The sequence below is a fragment of the Tenrec ecaudatus genome, chromosome 10 (assembly GCF_050624435.1).
Source record: "Tenrec ecaudatus isolate mTenEca1 chromosome 10, mTenEca1.hap1, whole genome shotgun sequence".
NCBI classification, from domain to species: Eukaryota; Metazoa; Chordata; class Mammalia; order Afrosoricida; family Tenrecidae; genus Tenrec; species Tenrec ecaudatus.
In genome coordinates, this window is record NC_134539.1 from 134,319,079 (window position 1) to 134,338,293 (window position 19,215).

Consider the following 19,215-nt stretch of genomic DNA (forward strand, 5'->3'; position numbering starts at 1 on the left):
TGACAGTGATGAAGTAGCAACGACAATAATTTTCTGGTTGGAGGTCACCACCACACGAGGAACTGTATGAAAGGGTCCCAGCATGAGGAAGGTGGAGAACCACTGTTTTATAATCTGGGTCCTGGGGTTTGCCCCTGAAGTATCTGCCTGCCCAGAACACTACTCCCCCCCACCACCAGAAGTATTCACAGGAAAATGGTCCCCTCCAACTGGGGAGACAGATCCCCAGCAGACACTAGCGAAGGGAGTTAGGTGCTAGGACCGAGGCGAGGAGGCAGGCAGCTCCCACGAATTCAGCAGTCGCGATGTGCAAAGGCCGTGTGGGACCAGGCGAGGACGGATTGTCTCCGGGGAGCTCCTTTGAGCCTGAATGTGCGCAGACAGGTTGTATGCAAACCCATGGCCCACGAGGCCTGCCCACCTCCTCTCCCCCATCGGATGGAGGCGTTCCCGCCGCCTCGGGCTCACCAGCTGTCCCCTTGGGGTAAGATGAGGCTGTCCGCTCCCATGAAGACGTACAGGCTCAGAAGGGCCGCCCCCACCCCTCCCGAGTTGAAACCCACCCGATGGATGGCAGGGAATGGAGTCTGGTTTGCGTTCCGTGGCCTCTCCACTGAGGTGGACCACCAGCTGTCTCCTGCGGAGTGGCGGAGTGGTGGAGTGGTGGCGGGGGTTTGAGACGCTGACTTGGGGTCAGCAGCTCCTCGGTTAACCACTGCAGTTTTGAGCTCCCTAGAAAGGGCTGACCCAGAAAGAGGGCAGCTTCGTGCGGTTTGCGACAGCCTGCGACCACCCGTCCTTTCTTCCAGGGCAGCTCTGTTGTCCTTCGGTGCTGTCTGACTCCCAGCGACCCTGAGTACGACAGGGGTAGTCCCTGAGTGCGTCGCCGTGCGCACCACCCAAGGATGCCGGGCTCCTTGTCTCCTGTCCCCAAACTGACAGTTAAGTGGAGGGCTCTTGAGTGGAATGCCTTTCGATCAGTTGCAAGGGCAGCCGGTGAGGTCGCTGTGTGGAGCCGAGACCCCAAGGTCACCCAGAATCCAAAGTGAAACCCGAGTCTTTCGGGGTCCTAAACCTGTCCTTGTGACCACTGCCACCTTCCCTGACCAGCCTGGGAGCGCTCTCCTCCCCCATTCCCCCTGTGGAGAAGGGACCCTCTCCCAAGTTGATCCCTGATTTACAAGTAGGAGTCCCCATTGAAAGGAGAGGGCAGGTGTCCTCAGGTGGTAGGTGAGAGGACACACGTGTCTGTCCTGTTTCAGGAAGGTTGGGCTGAGTCGCTGCCTTTTATGAACCTTCTCTACTTTGAGGAGGAGAGACTTGCCAAGGCTTCACAGGTGTCTGCTGGGCACACAGGAGAGGGGTGGAGGGCAGGGCCGAACGGCTTTGCTAGCCTTCTGCAGAGTTGACAGAGAGAAAGAAGTCGCCACGTCCAACAGGGTCCGGGCCCTGGCCTCCTTCCCTCCGTCATGGGGGCCGCTGCTGCCATATTGAGGGACCCGACTTGCTCCCATAGAAGCTGTGGAGCCCGCAAGGGGCTGAGCTGTGGGGGTGAGAGATGAAGACTGGAGCCAGGTGGAGGTGAGGGAGATGGGTTAGGAGTGGGACCCTGCACTCATCTCCCTTTCCAGAAACTTACTACACCGTCGCTTCCTGGGGGCCGGAATGTTCTTCTCCGCTATCGCCATCTCTCAAACTCACCCCATTCATCCTTCCATGCTCAGTTCAAATGTCACTTTCTCTTTAAAGTCACCACCACCACCACCACCACCAAGAAGGCTTTCTCAAATAGATCAGAGACCCCTTTCTGGATGATGAGACTTAAGCCCCATGAGGGCGGGCACTTTGCCTGGTTCACTTCTTTATCCCCAGCTTCTTTCTAGACGAATGCCTGGCACATAGTAAGCCCCATTGGTTGAATATTGCCAACGATGGACCGGACATTTCTGTAACCCTGGACCCTATGCTGATAACCACACGCAAAAATAATAGGGGTGCTGCTGGGTGTAGCTAACATTTGCTGAGTATGTCCTCAGCCGGCAGTGCTGTATACACACGCACACACGTGCATTTATTAATTGTGGTTTATAAAAACCCCAAAACAAACAAACATAAAAATGACCTGATGTCAGACCTCTTCCAACTTCAGGAGGAGAGAGGAGAATCACCCATTCTTTTTTTTCTTCACCCATTCTGATACCAGACGCACCCTCTCATGACACCCTCTGTTTCTCTGTTGCGTCGGCTGAGCCTTTGGATGGCTCACAGAACTCGCAGACCCTAGTCAGGAGTCGGGAAGCAACAGGTTCCCCTTCAGGGTCAAGATCAACTTGGTGGAAGTAAAGGAACAAGTCACGACACAGTTCTTCAATCAGAACTGCTTCTTCCCGGTCATGTTCATAGACAGACCTCTCTCTCCACCCTCTTGGCCCTGGCCCTGCCCTCTGCCATGCTTGGCAAATGCTGCAAACTGGTTTCGCTCCGCCACTAAGTGCCGCCTCCTGCCCCAGGGCATTCAGCTCTCTCGTTCAGTGGGTTGGAAAAGTCTACCATCCCAACTCATGCTGGTCTGGACTCTGCTACCACCATTTATTTACCCGCAGCCAGACTCTTCTGTGCTTGCCAGGGCATCTCGCTGTCCCAGGCCGCCTCCCGCCGGCTCTGGCTCCTGTGTCGAACCCGGGCCCAAAGGACAGACTTGGCTCCCAGCTCTCGATGGTAGTGAGGTCACCCTCCAACCTCTGAGATCATCTCCCATTAAGCCTGGCAGGATGGCAAGACTGGCCAGTCTCCTCCAAGGGTCCCACACACCTTATTTGCATTCGTAAAACTGCCTAATCCCCTTGGTGGGCCACAGCACCATATTTGCATGGTCACACCCAATCATGTGGTGGAACTTGCAAGGCCCTGGCTAGTGGCCTGTGATAGGACGTCACGGCGCACATCACCCCAGCACAGGCAGCACTTTTCACATGTGCCACAACACAGTCGCACTGACTACGCTCATCATGCTGCACGACCATCACCGCTGTTGCCAAATTTTTCTAATCACCAGGAACCAAAGCGGTGCCCCCTAAGCAATCACTTGCCCTGCCCCCTTCCTCCTGCCCCCGGCGTGTTTTTCGATCAACAAAGGGGCTTCAAAAGTGTTGTGGATGAATTTCATGATCTCTGATTTCCATTTTCCCTGAACCTTGTGAAGTCCTCCCCGCTCCCCGTCGCGTGTACTTATTCTAGGTCTAGGTGGGATCATGCAGTGCACAGTGTCTGTCCCTTGGGGCTGACGTAGCTCTCTCAGGAGAGGGTCGTTCATGCCGCAGCAGGTCTCGGCCTTCATTTCTCTGCGTGGCTGAATGATCTTCCATGTACGCTTTGTCCAGCCATTCCTCTGTGGATGGGCATTTGCGTTGCTTCCACCTTGAGGCCATTGTGTCTAGACCGGCAGGCACGCATACCATCATCTACCATCTCTTCAGTGACCCGGTGAGAAGGAATGGCCTCCAGTTCAAGGCAGAGGCCCGCTCAGAGGTCAGTCACTAGTCTGAAGTGGAACCGTTAGGAAGTAGGACAAAGGTTGGAACTTGAAGCCAGCCTCCTTGGCAGTGTTTTAAACATGGAGGTCCCAAGCCTCTGTATTGTTGATTGTTGGCCGCACAATATCTACCCCACTTCCATCAAGTTGGTGCCGACTCACAGTGCCCTACAGGACAGGGCAGAAGTGCCCCCGTGCACTTCCGAGATGGGAAGTCTCTATGGGGGGCTGGAAGGCTTCTCTGTGCCCCTCGGAGTGACTGGTAATTCCAGACTGTTGGCCTTGTGGGTCACAGGCCAACTTGTCACCACTCTGCCACCAGGTGGTCTTTATCAGATCCAGGAGCTCTGACCTGATGGTGTGGTGTAGTGGGCTAGGCTGTTCACTGGAAGAACAGCAGTTCAAAACCACCAGCCTCTCTGTGAGAGAAAAACGAGGCTGTCTAGTTCCATAAAGCCTCGGGAACCCACAGGGGCAGTTCTACTGTGTCTTATAGGGTTGATATAAAACCAGGAACTGTTTTATTCATTTAAAAAATCATCCTGTGACTAACTGAGATTTGTCGAACCACTCTCAGTGCCGGGCATGCTGCGGAGACCTTTCATGGACTCGGTGACAGACAGGAGACGAGGCTTCCAGAGGGCAGGGGCTTGCCCAGGGTCACACAGAGTCACTGGGCCCAGCCTTGTGCTGCCTCCTCGGTCCAGATGAAAGGAAGAGGAGGGGCACGCAGGACAGAGTGGGGTGGGACTGGGCCAGAACTGGGTCTCCCACCTCCAAGCCCAGTGGGCTTCCCGTGTGGTCACTGATGGGGCTGGGGCGCCCTGAGGCTGGGCTGCTGCTCTGTGATTGCCCTAGCTCCCATCAGACAGGGGAGACCTCAGCAGCAGCAGCCTGCCCTGCCCTGCCCTGCCCTACCCTGCACTGGGGTAACCAGTGACATATCTGCCAGGGGCAGAGTCTGAAGTGCCCTTGACAGAGGACAGTGAGAGGTCTCCAGCCATGAGGTGACCGGAAGGAACCTCCAAAGGGAGCACCTATGGGACTGTACTATGGGGAGTCGATTGTGGGAATCTGTGGTGGGGAGGCTGTACCCCCTGGGCGCCCATACAGGCAGGGATCTGCCAATCAGAGATGCCTGCTACATCTCATTTGCATGACCGTGCCCCTTCGTTTCTGTGCCCCTGCCCCCAAAAGTGCACCTCCTTGACCCAGGGTCTTTCAGACGCCCCCACCCCTCACCCCAGGAGCTCCAGGAGCCAGGGTGGCGCTGCGGGTCAGACGCTGGGCTGGTGGGCTGCTAACGGCACGATGGCTAGTTCGAACCCAGGGCCAGACGCGGGGTTCGCGCAGGCAGCGGCGGCACTGGCCTCCTCCAGGAAAAGGGTGGCGGTTGGGTCCCACCCAAGGGTCCTCGGAAGAAGGAGGGGGCAGTGTGCTTCCGTAAAGACAGACGGACCGCTTTTGAAAGCCGACAGGCGGCTCTGCTCTGTACCGTGGCCCTGATGGGGATGGGTTGGAAGGGCTCTGCAGCAGGCAGTGGGCTCTGTTGCTATTTTTGGTGCAGGGATCGCTTGGGGTGGGGGCAGGGGGAGGGTGGCCCGGGAGGTGGGCAGGGCGACCGACCCGCTGTCAGCAGGCTCGCACTATTCATAGCACAGGGCCCTCGTCCTTCGCATACTTGGCGTTTCACACGTCTGGCTGGCCATGGCCAGGCCCCTACTCTCCTTTCCCCTGGCTCCCCTCCCCGCTCCCCGCCCTTTCCTCTCCTAACCTCCCACCTCTCCCCTTTGCCCTTTCAGCCCTTCTCAGTGGGATCTCAGGGTGTCTGAGGGGCTTCCAGATGTCAGAGCTGGCCTAGAGTCCATAGTGAGGGGCCTGGGTCTGGAGACCTGTGGCTTCGGGGTGGGGGGACAGGCAGGGAAGCTTTCCAGAAACCTCAGAGCTGAGAGCCGGAGGGGGAGGCAGTCCTGGGGGAGGGGGAGGCAGGGAGAGGCAAGTAGGCTGTTGCAGGGTGGTGACCCTGAGAGGGTTAGGGGTTGGTGCGAGGAGGGCAGGGTGGCCGGAGCTGAAGCGAGGGCACAGAGGACACTGAAGAAAGGATGGGGACAGCTCCCCCTCCTCCCCACCCTCCCCTCCTCCCCACCCTCCCCTTCCGTGTTCAGGCATACCGGTGTCTGCATCTGGTTCCACTGAGGAAGGGGGGCGGGAACCAAGAGACAGGCAAAGGCCTGAAGCCTACCCTGCCCCAGATCCCACCCCCCCTCCCACCCAGGGGCGAGGGCCAGCCACCCCAGACTCTCAGGAGAGGCTCGTCTTTCCTGGGCACTCAGAAATAATAGCCACCCCTGTGCCAGGAGCTGGGGACTCAGTGGCCAGCAAATAGGCATGGTCCTGGTGCCAGAACTCACAGCCCCTCATGTGGGAAAGACACTGGTCAAGATGGCCTCATCAATACATCCACATCGACTCCAAGAGGGCTGGGAGAGGGTGCACAGGGGCCCACGACCCAGGTTCGGGAAAGCGATGGCTTTGCTGGGAATTCCAGAGTGGGTGGGAGGTAACCAGGGTGTGGGATCTGGGGAAGAGAGTAGCATTCCAGAAACATCTTGTGCAAAGGACCTGAGGCCAGGGTGGCCAGAGCAGAGCAGAGGGGGTGTGGTGGGTGTGGAGGCCAAGACCAGTCTCACAGGGAGTGATGGTCACACTACTGAAACCAGCAGTCTGCATGGTCAGGAGCCCGAGAGGTGCGGGTGTCTCGGAGCAGGCTTGGGGGTGGGGAAAGGGGCTGGCAAAGTAAGAGGCTTCAGGAAGCAGAGTCCACCTGTTGACGGAGAGCCGATGATAGCATCTTCCACTTACTGGCTTCCAGCACCTCCGTCAGGCTGCCGCCCCTGCCTTCATTTTGTAGCTGAGGAAATGGAATCGGTAGAACCTTTGGAGATAACTTCAAGGTCACACAAGCCAGTAAAAGGCCAGGACCAGAGCTAATGGCAAGGGTGGCTTTCTGTCTCCCAGCCTCCTTGGTGCTGGGCAGCAGTCCCTCTCTCCCCAGCCACCTATCTATCCCCATCCCGCCCATGGTGCTCCTGAAGGTTAGTGTGTTCCCTGCCTAGCACCATAATGGAAAGCCAGGGTGGGGTCTGGTGTGTGTGTGTGTGTGTGTGTGTGTGTGTGTGTGTGTGTGTCCCTTATCTGGAGAGCCTGCTCAGCTGTGAAATGAAGTAGTGCATGTGTAGCGTGCCTGGTGTCTACTAAGCATGGGACAAATATTAATTACTATTGTGGCTCTTATCATGTCCCCAAATTGGGACCAGGCAGACTGGTGAGGGGGAGGGCTGGGGACTGAAAGCAATGCCATCTGTCCTCTTCTGACCACAGAACCCAGCCCAGAAACCATCCCAGCTCCCTCGCAGGCAGGAGACTGGAGAGGTTTGTCCTTGTGAAGCCACCATCCGTGGCCCCCCTCCAACCCCCCAGTTGCCTCTGGGGCATCCCAGGCTGGATTAAGGAGAGGATCAGCCTATAGGCAGGGCCATGTGTCAAGGGGAAGGTGGGGGTGACTTGGGCTGGTTGGGCAGGGCTTGGGGTGAGGGGGTGGGTGGTTTCAGGGGTGGGGCTGAAAGCCTCTCCCTGAAGGGAGCCCCATAAGCCCTGGGGGAGACTTTTGGAATCTGCTGAGACCTGCCCTGGGAGAGGATATGGTCTCAGCTTGACTAGGACTGAGCTCTCCCCTGGAAGAAACCAGTGGGCAGACAACAGGAAGAACTTTTCACAATGGGAAGGTGGACTGTAGAGTCAGCCATCCCCCCGGCCCCCCGCCTCCCGTTCCTTCTGCTAGGAACCATCCAGTGTGGGGCTGAGGAGCAGCGGATATGGTGGTTTTGGAGAAGACTCATTGCCGGCTTTGTCCCTAACATGGTCTAGCCTGAAAGGGGATTCTGACCTCTTGACCTAAGGGAGACCCCCCCCCCAGCCACACACACCTCCTGAGACACCACAGTCGGTCACTGCAGTCTTTGCTGTAGGAGATGGGTTATGAGCCATCCTGGGTCACGGCTGTGGGCGGAGGGGCCTGGCTGGAGAATGTAGTAGGTGTGGGAGCAGGGTGCTGGGTGGGGCTGGGCCACTGAGGAATGAGGGCACCTGCCCACTCTGGGCTGAGAGAGGTAGGGCATGCCAGACCTGTGCCAGCAGGGGGCTCTGCTGTACACAGGACCTGCCGGCTGGTCTCTGCCTAGTGGTGGGTGTACACCCTCCAGCGAGAGAGAAGCAGCACATTTTCCTGGAGTGAGTGCCTGAGAGCATTGTGTTTCTGGGTGTGCGCTCGTGTGTGTGTGTGTGTGTGTGTGTGTCGGTGGTGTGCAGCATGGGGGTGGGGGCACGGCGGGGTGTGCATGGGCCTCCTCTGGTGCCTCTCTCCAAGACCCAGGTGGCTCAGGATCAAGGCCTGGTGGGGAGGTAGTGAGAAGTTTGGGCTGCTAACTGCAAGATCACCATTTCAAAACCAGGAGCCAGAGGGCTGGAGAGGGGAGGGCAGGGGAGAAGACGGGCTTTCTACTCCCATTAAGGGTTGCAGTCTTGGAAATTCATTGGGCAGATCTACTCTGCCCTATAGGGTCGCTATGAGTCAGCAGCTACTCGATGGCAGCAAGTCTGGGGTTGAGGCGACTTTGTGAGCCAGAGTGGTAAGAACCAGGTTAGGGATGACTCTTGGTGGGCACGCTCCCCTGCTTAGCTTGGCTGCTGCTCACTTTGAGGTTCTGCTGCTTGGGGTACAACCCTCATGCTTTGCCAGCCTGGCCCGGACCAAACTTGTCTGAGGCTAGGCCCTACTGTAGGCAGAACTCAGACCCAATGAGAGCCCCCCCAGGGGGTGGGTCCTCTGATACAGTGAAGTGTGGGCCGAAGGTCCTGACCTGGGTGCACCCTCTGTGGGCAGGACCTGCTCCTAGGCGCACATTTTTAATTTAAATTATTTTATTGGGGGTTTGTACAATTCTTATCACAATCCATACATGCCTCTATTGTGTCAAGCACATTTGTACATTTGTTGCCATCATCGTTTTCAAAACACTTTCTTACTACTTGAGCCCTTGGTATCAGCTCCTCATTTTTTCCCCTCCCTCATGAACCCTTGATAATTTATAAGTGATTATTTTTCCGTGTCTTGCACTGTCCGATGTCTCCCTTTACCCCCTTATCTGTTGTCCACCCCCCTGGGAGGGGGTTATAGTAGGTCATTGTGATCAGTTTCCCTTTTCTCCCCACACCTTCCCCTCCTGGTATGGCTACTCTCAATATTGGTCTCAAAGAGTTCATCTGTCCTGTATTCCCTGTGTTTCCAGTTCTTATCTGTACTCATGTACATGCTCTGGTCTAGCCAGATTTGGCACACATATATATTTTTAAGCACCCAAAACCCAAAGCCAAACTACTGCCCCTGGGCTGATCCTGACTCCTAGCAGCCCCAGGACTGGGCTAGAAGGGCCCCCCAGGGCTTCCTGGGGCAGCGGTCTTCAGGGAAGCACCCGCAGCCTCCTCCTTCTCCTCCTAGTGTGTGAAAATCCATTTCTGACTGCTGGCCAGCCAGTGTCCTTAGGGAGTGCTCAGTCTGATGGGGGAGACCCAGGCCATGCCCTTGGGCAGTCTCCAGTCTGAAGGAGAAGACCCAGGCCATGCCCCCTGGGAGGCGTAAAGCGCCTGCTCTCAGGGGCTCCCAGTCTGAGGGGAGGCGCAGCCCCTTCACTTTGGGATGTGCCCAGACAGGCCCAGGGACCAGAAAGGATCCACAGAGGGGCATGCCTTGAGAAGACAGCCAAGGGACTGCTGAGTGAAGTGGCTTCAATCAGGGGGTGGAGAGGACTTGTGGTGGGCCCTGTCCCACACTGGCCCTGGTTGCCCAGGCAACAGCCCTGCTGTTTACTTTGCGGCTGGCTCCAGACTCGCCCCTTTCTGCAAGTGCTCATTTCCCGCCATGGGGAACCTTGTTCTCTTCACCCTCCCCTCCCCCGTGTCCCCCAGGAGGGACCGAACGCTCTCCTGCTGTGTGGTGGAGGCCCTGCCAGCCTAGTACCCTTGCCACAGGCCCCATCTGGTCCCCCCACTGCCCACCCCTGCTTCCAAGCCAAACACAAACTCACTGCCACAGTCAGTGCTGACTCACTGGTGATCCCATCAGACAGGGTAGACCCACCCCCTCTGGTTTCCAGACTTAGAAAGCCTTGTCTCCCCCCCACACACACACAGAGGGTCGACTGGTGTCTTTGAACTGTTGACCTTTCAGTTAGCAGTCCAATGCTTAATCACTATGCCTCTGGAAACCCCTGCTTCCAAAGGGCAGGCAGACAGGGCTGGCCAGAGCATCTGGGACGGAGGGGCTGCCCATCTGGGGTTCTTCTCTGCCCCAGGAGGAGCTGGGGCAGGCCGGGACCCTGTAGAGCTTTGGGGCTGGCAGAGGTGGGGTGGGAAGCCCTGGGAAATGGGCTCACCTGTGTGTGGGTATCAAGGGTCTGGGGAGCTGTGTTGAGAGTCTGCAGAGTGTGGGTGTCACTGAGCTTTTGAGGGTGTGACAGTCTGAGAGGCAAGCCACACAGCTTGCATTTACTGAGCCTCCACTGTGAGCTCAGGACATTTAAGATGTGCTGGATCCGCCAAACAGCCCACGAGGTAGAAATCCACGTTGCTCCCATATTAATGGTGAGAAACAGAGATGCCAGGGTAGGAGCCAGTCTCCCAGCCAGCAAGGGGTAGAACTGGGACATGGGTGAGCCCAGAGGCCTCCATAAGCCTCACGCTAACCCTTGCACTATGCTGCGTGGAAGGCACTGTGGGGTTCTGTGCCTTTGGGACTGTCTGGACCCCTCCCTAGTGTGGGGGTGGAATGTCTGCCTGCCACAGGAAGCTGCCCCCTTTGCTAGGTCCTCCGCTCCTCCCACCCCAGCTGGGGAGTGGGTGAGACTCGCCACACCTAGCTCCACCGAGTGCAAGATTGGCCTTGGAGGGGGAGGACCCAGGGCCTGGGGGACCCTTGGGACTACTGCTTGCCCAAAGGCCGGGCTGTGAGTTGGATCCCTGGGTGCCCAGTGACAGGGACGAGCTGTGCACGGTGCCACCACTGCTGCTGCTGCTGTGGGGGCTGGGGACACAGGCTTGCTGGGCCAGCTCATCCACTTGGCCCGTTGGGGCACGTCAGGCAGGAGCCAGGACATAAGTAGTGCTGGGAACCAGGCTCTGGATGGGGCGAAAGGGTGGAGGAGGGCTGAGGGGGCGGGCCCCCTCGAGTGGAGTGAGTCTACTGGGGCAGGGGTCAGCAGCTCTGGTGTGGGCTGGTGGGCGGGGCACTGCCAATGCCAGCAAGCCAGGGGGACAGTGACCCTGTGTGGTGGTGGGCGCAGCCGATGGGCCTGCATTTGGTGGTGAGCCAAAGGGGTGGGACCAGATAGGCTTGATACATGCCTGATGGTCCTCTGGGGGTGGGGGCATTGTTTGTCACAGTGTGGCCTGGGGCCCACAATCTGGGAGGAGGCACAAAGAGAGCCCTAGGAAGGACAAGCAGGCTGGATTGTTGCTGAGCACCCTGCCTTCCCACTCCCCCAGCTCCTTCAGGGATGTCATGGCCCTCTTTCTCAGACCCCTTGACCCCGTTGCCCTCAGGTCATGGGTGCCAAGCTCCTGCAGCTGCAGGCTCCTCCGCCTCCAGCCCAGGCCATCCTCTATATAGAGGGCTCACTGGGAGACCCTGACCCCCACCCTTAAAGCGACCTGTCCCCACACCTTTGAGGCTGGGCTTTCCTTGGTATGTGTGGGTCCCCCATGCTGGGGGTGGGGTGAAGGCAGCTGGCTTGAACCTGAGTCTGGAACTTGGGGACCCTCAAAAGTTTTAAGAGCTGGAACAAGGCTACTAGAACTGAAAGTGGCCTGAGGGCAGGCACCCATAGCACTTGCCTTACTGTGATGAGTCCCAGAGTCTGGCTCAGCCCTCGCCCCCAGCAGGCCCTGGAGCCATGGATCAGTGGGAAGAGATCTGGACAAGTCCGAAGAGATTCGATGGCAGTCAGTGGGGGGTGGGTTTTGAGCCAGGCCTTCGTTGAGCCTGTTTCTGCAGCAGAAACATGTATGTAAGAACACCCCCTGCCACAGAGTCCAGACCAAATGAGATGAAGTGAAAGTGCTTGCAGACCCCAAGGGCTGCTTCTCTCTATTGGGGGGAGAGGCTACAGGGAGGATTGGATACCCTCCCCTTGAGTGGGCAGCCCCCTGCTGCCCCTCTCCCGCCCCCGCCCCCCCAATCAGGAAGATGAGATTGAATGGATTTTGCAAGCTGGTCAAACTAGGGAGGGATGGGAGGGGCTGCCCGGCAGCCACAGTCATTCCTGATTTGCAGGGAGGAAACCGGGGAGGGTGTTGGGGAGGAGGACTCACACTCCACAGGCAGGAAGGCTTGGAATAGAATCTCAGCAACGCCTGGTATTTCCCAGTCCTTGGCCCCCTCCCCCTTCTGGGGCCCACCCCACATTCCTTTCCCAAAGGAAATGGGCGGGGGGTGGGGGGGAATCTGCTGAGAAGCGCCCCCAGGCCTAGAGGATCATTTATGGGCAAGGATGTACAGCCACCAAGGCCCTATTATGTTTACCCACCTTCTGAAGTTCCCTTGTGGAGGCAGCAGGTGTGGAGGTGCTGGGCTGGTTAGCTACCTGCTTTGCTGGGCCTTGCTGTCCCTGCTGGGCTGTCAGGTGAGAGGGCAGGAAGTGGACATCATGCACGTGGCCGAGGCCGGTCATTTCCAAAATCTTTGGTCTCAGAAACCCCACGTTGCTTGTCCCTCCCTGTACCTCCCAGATTCCTGAGTCCACCCAGGGAGTCAGGTCCTTGGTCCAGGCACACAGCCCTTTGGGTTGTGAGAGAACCCCTGGGGCACAGGGACCAGGCTTACAGTAAGAAGGAAAGAAGTTAGATGACTGGAGGGACTTCCCAGAAACAGCTGAAGGCCTCCCTGTAGCCCTTGCCTTCTCTTGGGACCACACAGTCTGTCATAAAGGAGAACTTCTTATTGCTACTTCTAGCTGGTCTGTGAGTGCCTGGCCTTTGGGGATGGTGACAGGGAAGCCATGGGCTTTGGGACTGGTCTCCTGAGCCTCTGAGCATAGGGCAGGGGAGCATGCCCCCATCTGAATCACAGCCTTTCCAGCGTCAGAGGGACCCTTTGTCCATTCGTCGTCCTACTTCCCCCACTGAGGACCCTTCTAGTTCTACCCAGAGCCCTCCTGCCTCAGCCTGGCTCTTCCCATCCGGCTTCCGCCAGGGGTGGGGGTGGGGGTCTAGCTCAGGCACTGGGCCCCAGCGGAGCCGCAAACAGGAAACAGGAGAACAAGCCGCTGCTCCCTGGCTCCCTGGCTGACCCAGGCCAGGGGCCTCACCCTTTCTTTCTCCTTGCTTCCTTCTCCCTCCTTCCATGCTGCCCAACAGCCCCAGGGCTTGTTTTCCCTCAAGGTGTGCCCTCAGACTCCCCACCCTTCCCTCTCCACCCCTCTGTCCCTAGGCCTCCCCACACCACAATTCCCTACTCCCCTCCCTTCCTTCTGCCTCTTAGATTCCATATCTCTCCATCCTCAGACCCTGATCTCCACCAAATACCTCCCACATCGCCCACTCTTCAGGAAAGCCCTTACCTGGGGCCAGTGCATGTGGGATGGGGGCAGGCACAGAGGAACTGTATTTACTTATTGATGATAGTGGGGTGGGGGGGAGTGGCTCCTTGGCTTGGTTTTCCCCTAGCATCTGCCTTCAGCCAATGGGCCAGCACTTCCTGCTCTTGCCCCCTGGATTGGGAGCACCCCCATCTCTTCCCTGGCCTCTAACGAGAATTTGGGTCTAAGGTGTAAGATCCACAGTCAGCATGGGTGGAAGTGCCGGTGCTGCCACCACAAGCTGTGTGTATTGGGTCTCCGTTTGGGTCACAGTAGTGGCCAGGTGGGGGGTGGGAGGGAGTAGCATCTTGCTGTGACCTGCCACAGGGAGACAGAAACAGGAGACAGGTGATCACACACCTGCTGAGGGGAGGCAGTTGGGAAGAGAGAGCCAGGAAAGGGAGGAGGGCTCAGCCCAGAGCTGGCTTCCTGCCTTTCTCACATGGGTGTGTGTGTGCACTCTCTGAGCGAGCTTAGTGTCTGCTGGTGGTGGACCCTCTGGTCAGAGCTAATGGGCAAGGTGCCCTGGGGAAGGGTTAAGGAACATTCCCTGGGCCCACAAAGGGAGCAGCACCCTTAGCCTCAGGACATAATGTTAGAGCTCTGGGGGGTGGGGTGGGAGTGTGGGGAGACAGAGTGTGAGAGGGCAGGGAGTCCATTTGCTGGGCAGCGTGTGCCTGGCACTTGCATGGTGAGTGGGCTTAGTGCATGTCTCCCTATGGGATAGGTGCAGGGTGTGTGGGTACTTCTGCAGGCATCCCTGGTGGGGCTTTAGGGGCAGAATGAGCCTGCGTGTGAATGGAGGTAGGGGGAGCACCTGTCAGTGGGGTGTGTACCTGAACGGGGTGTGGGGCAGTCGATGGAGGTGTGAGTGTGTGGCAGGCCGGGGAGGATGTTTGCGTGTAAAGTGCGTGTGTCTCCCGCGCTTGTGAGGTTGCCAGTGAGTGCCCCAGCATGTGTGTGACGTGTTGGAGGCGTGCACGTGGGCGGTGGGGGCATTGTGTGTGAGTTTTTGTGTGAGTGGGCAGACGATGGTGTGTGTGTGTGTGTATGTGTGTGTGTGTGTTTGAGTGTGTGGGAGCAGGCCAGCGGCGGCCAGGGGCCGCCCCTGAGGGGGAGGTGTCTGCCCTGTGCGACTCCAGACTCGCAGGCGTGTCCTCTCTGGGGCGCCTGCAGCCTGGAGGCGCGAGAAGCGCGGAGCCGCTCCAGCCGTCCTGCCGTCCTCAGCGCGGGCCGTCCGTCCCCTCGGGGCCCCCGGGCCCCGGGCCCGCGGCTCCGAGGGGCGGGAGGGGGTCCCCGGCGGGGCCCGCCTGCCGCCGGGGGTGCCCAGGACGCCGTCCGCTGGACTCGCAGCGGCTCCCCGCGCAGCGCGCCCCTCTCCGGAAGCCCGGCCCGCGGCGCGCAGGAGCCGGGGCGGTGGCCGGGCGCGGGGTCCCACGCCGGCGGCGGCGCTCGTGGGCAGCGCCGCGTGGCGCGTGGAGCGCGCGGGGGCCGGCGGCTGGCGCTGGGAGCGCGCCGTCGGCGTGGACTGCAGCGCCCCAGAGCCGCGCTGCCTCTGGCTGCCCTACCTGGGCCACCGCGACCGCCGCGCGCCGCCGGGGCCGCACCGGGCCAGGGTGAGCGCGGCCACGGGGCTGGTGGGGGCCGGGCTGGCCTTGGCAGGGCGTGGGCAGGACCGGGTCACCCACGCTGGTCTTTCTTGGAGCTGTCTGCGGCCTGGAGGGGGAGGGGAGGAGACGATTGCGAGTTGGGGAAGGCCGGCGTGGCAGGCTCACGAGCTGGCGCGTCTGTGACCGAGACTGGCAGGGCTCTGCCCTCTTGGTCTATAGGCAATGGCGAGATGGCAGGGCCAGGGCTCTTGGATGAGCCCCATGGACTGAGTCCTGAGCATTTGGACAGCAAGGCCTGAGTCAGAGAGCCAGGCAGGGGGTCCACCAAGCTGCACAGTGGGCACCATCCTGCCTTCCCCCTGACAGGGGACCTGGGCACAGGGGTACACCCAGGTTCCCTACTGGGCCAAGGAGGCTGCTGAGACAGAACTCCTACAGTGGGTAGTGAGTGAGCTCAGGGTGAAGATCCATCCGTAGGGTTGGAGCTTGGGGGACCGGTAGTGGTGTCACGTTTTTGATGTCCAAGAGCGACCAAGCTGGTAGGGTTTTGAGTCGCTGTGGGCAGTGGGCACCTGGCCAGCTGAATGCTGTGCTCCCTGTGGTGACCTCATTGCTCCTAGGGGTGGGGGGTAGGGGGTAGGGGTGGTGGTAGGGTGAGGGAAGGGAGCAGGACTCCTGGTGTTGCCAGCCCACCTGGGGCCCCCTGCCCTTCCTTCCACCCCAGACCAAATGTACTGCCCTCAACTCAGAGCACCCCCAGCAGAGAGTAGAACTACCCCGTGGGTGGGTGGGTTTCTGGGCCTTTCACTCTCTGACTGGGGGTCTCTTCTTGTCCCACCGTCAGGTGGTGTTTCTAGATGTCGCCTCTTTCCCAGCTTGTAGGAGGGAGTGGCTGGAAATAGGTCCGGGCCCAGAACACTAATCAGCACTGCCCTTGTGTCCCCCTGACCCCTCTCTCTCTGTGGCGGGCGGTGCCTATCTCAGAGAGGCTGAGTGGAGGGGCCCTTGAGCCCTGCTCCTCCCCAATCTAATCACCCACTTAGTTCTTATCGTTGTGGGGTCCCTCTCTGATCTGCACCCACCACCTCTCCCAGCCTCAAGATGAGAGCAAGGCTTGGTGTTGCCCCAGGGCGGGGGTGGGGGATGGGGGTGGGGTGGGGTGGAGTGGAGAAGGAAGAACTTCTACAGAGGACTTGCCCACTTGCTGGGGGCTGGGGTGCCTTTTGGTCAGGCAGGGGATTGCCACATTGGCATTCCTGGGAACCCCCTCTCGGAAAGGGCTAGGGGAAGGGAGGTGGGAAGGAAGGCAAATAGGAAAAGGGAGAGGCAGAGATAAGGGGGAGGGGGTGCCGATAGGGCCTGAGTGGGGGTGGGTGTTGGGGGGAGACCTGAGAGAGGAAGGCATGCCTGTTGCCTTGGCTTATCCCCAGGACCCCCCAGGGAGTGGCACCCGCTGGCAGCTCCTGGCAGGATGTATGCTGGGGGAAAGGGGGGAGGGGGCATGTGGGGACCTGTCCCAGCCACTTCTCATCACTGGGGCAGCTGGTGGCTTAAATCTTAATCCAGGACACCAGCAAGACAATAGACCCTGCAGCAGCCTCACTCTGAGGCCTGGTGGGGGGCCTGGGGCCCAGTGGGTGGATGGGTGGGGCAGGCCCCACTGGGGAGGAGCAGGGGCTCTGGTCAGAGAGGGCAGTGGTGGGCCCCTGCGGTCCTCTTCCTCCCTGATCAGTTCCTTGCCAGCTCAGCAGAGCCAGGAAATCCAGGGGATTTCAGACTTCAGCAGAATTCCCAGAGAATGTTCTCCTCCAGGCCTCCCAGGCCCCACTAGGAGTGTGGGGGCTCAGTGGGGCCAGGCTGGAGCTGTGGCACTAGGAACTGAGGCACTAACATCGGACCTCCCACCCAATGGCAGAAGCCTTAACTAATGTCTGCTTGGCTGGTGGTCATCCCCCATTTGCTTGAGCCCCTCCAGGGATGGAAAGCTCACAGCTTTATCCGGGTAATTTTCCATTGAGCGTGTATGGTTCAGATAAGACTAGGAGGATCTCTCACTCGTGCCTGGTGCCACTCGGCCTCTTTGTGTCCCCCATCTGGCCCTGTCCTCTGGGACCATATGAAGCAGGCCGATGGCCTCCTCCGTCACATTTTTCTTTAATCTTTTGTCATTTGAGGACAGGCTCCCTGCCCCCCCCCCCCCCGCCTGGTCCCGGCAGATAGAAGGGTACAGAGATGACATGCTGGGCTTTCTGCAGCTATTAGAAGGGGGAAGGGGCAGAACAGTAGAGTGGGTGCCCCTCCCCTGGGAACTGGTGGCCTCCTACCCTCTGCATGAACCCTTCTGCCCTTCCCTCTGCTGAAGGTTCCTGCCTGGTGCCAGGGGGGGTGGCTGCGAGGTCGTGAAAGGACTGAGGACTTTCTCGGTGGGGGGACAGAGGCTAGACTTGGCTGCCTGATGTTGGGGCCCCGGGAGCAGCTGAGGGTGGCCTCCTGACTTGTCACTGAGCTCATCCCCTTTGCCTCCGCCCTTCTCCAGTCTGTCTCCTGGGGGACACACTCCTCTCTGACACCTTCACTCTCTGACACCTGCTTTGTCTCTGCAGACCTGAAGGAAACTACTCTCCGGCACTGCCGGACCCCGGATCCCCCAACCCAACCCTTGTGTCCCTTGCCTTCAGATGCCCTGGGGGCTGAACCAGTCAGCCCCCTGGGCTGGGCTTGAGCCCTCAGGAGCCCCTTCTGTTGCCTGATGCCGGGGATCCTCCCTCCGTGTGCTCTGCCCCACTCGCCTTCCCGCTGCTGCTGCTCCCAAATACACCTGCGAGTCTGCCCCAAAGTGCACGCACATCTGGATGATGGCGCCGTGTGCATGCGCCTGCATGTGATGCGCCTGTGCACAAGAACCTGTGTGGGTGTGCGTGACTGAGCACATAACTGCGGGAATAGGGAAGGTTTCAGTGTGTCTGTCTGCAGAGGGGTGTGTGTGTGAGCATGTTACACATGTGTCTGTGTGCACATGTGTCTGTGCACCAGGCAGAAACCTGTGTGGCTGTGCGTTCCTGTGCACAAAATTGCAGCGGGGAGGGGGAGGGGTGTTGTCAGTGGTGTGCGCGCATCTGTCTGCCTGCATGTTTGTGCCTGAGTATGCGTGTATTTGTGTGTCCATCTGCATGTGTGCTTGTCAGTGTGTCTGTGAGCATGTTACATGCATGTCTGTGTGCACATGTATATGTGCGCCAGGCAGGATGCTGTGTGGTGCAGGCCTACATGGAGGTGTGCTGTGGCAGTGGCCTCAGGGAGTCCCCAGTTTGCTGCAGCGAGTGACCCCTTGGAGGCAGAGGCATCCTGGTAACTGAGGGGACACTGAAAGGAGGCAGGAGCCCTTGGGCTGATGAAGGTGGGAGAGGAAGGCCAGGGAGAAGGACATCAGGGACAGGAAGGGTGCTTGACCCCCAAGGCCGGTGGTCCCCTCCCGGGTGCAGAGTTGGGCTTGTGGGCCACACAGACACCATGCCCTATCTCCCTATGCCCCCACAGCTGCCACTGGGCCCGCGAGATGGGTGCTCTGCTGGGCGCCCCCTCCCCTGGCAGGGACCCCGGACGCTCCTGCTGCGCAAGAACCTGCAGGATGGCTTCGGCTTCACCCTGCGCCACTTCATCGTCTACCCGCCGGAGTCGGCCGTGCACTGCAGCCTGAAGGTAGGCCTGGCCGCCCACCCTAGGAAGCTGTCATCACCAGGGAAGGTCTCCCGGGCCCTCCCTCAGAAGCAATCCTTGCTGGGGTCCAGCCTACCTCTAGTCTGCTGTGCTCTGGGGTGGAGCATCCCCTGGGAGCCACGTGAGAACCTGACGGGTCCCTTGCACTGTGTGGTCATCATGGTTGGGTCACTGACACTGTGCGATCAAGTCCCCTGACCTCTCTGAATGAGGTCTTCTCAGGAGAAGGGGTGGCTGGTTCAGGACAAGGGACCTGGAGCCAGTACGCCTCGACGCTTACCATCCATCCATCCAACCAACCAAACAACCATCCAACCTCCAATTGACCATATAGGACAGGGTAGAGCCGCCCCTGTGGGTTCCTGAGACTGTAACTCTTTACAGGAGTACAAATCCCCACCTTTCTCCCAAGGAGCAGCCGGTGGTTTCAAACTGCTGACCTTGTAGTTAGCAGCCCAACCACTCCACAAAGGAGCTAGAAGATCCGCTGGCCCCTTCCCCGTGTCGTGTCTGCTGTCCTTTCCTCAATCTGAACTCTCAGAGTCCCCGCCCCAACCCCGCTCTGCGATTCAAATCGGAGCACCCCAGGTCCATGCTCAGCCCAGGTCTATGTGCTGAGAAGAGCGCTAGCTGCCCTGGCATGACAGACGGAGACCTAGGTTCTAGC

General features: G+C 59.2%; 1 protein-coding gene across 5 annotated transcripts in view; it reads left to right on the forward strand.

Moving 5' to 3' along the window:
- ARHGAP23 (Rho GTPase activating protein 23) overlaps positions 1-19,215 on the forward strand; it is an 89,379-nt gene that overhangs the window by 17,946 nt on the left and 52,218 nt on the right. For 4 of the 5 annotated variants that reach the window (XM_075561722.1, XM_075561720.1, XM_075561721.1 and 1 more), the window contains exon 2: positions 18,369-18,530. In XM_075561722.1, coding sequence (XP_075417837.1) covers positions 18,369-18,530 — 162 coding nt within the window. Of the gene's footprint in view, positions 1-14,680; positions 14,838-18,368; positions 18,531-19,215 lie in introns of those variants that run through there. The other variant, XM_075561723.1, reaches the window with a different exon arrangement.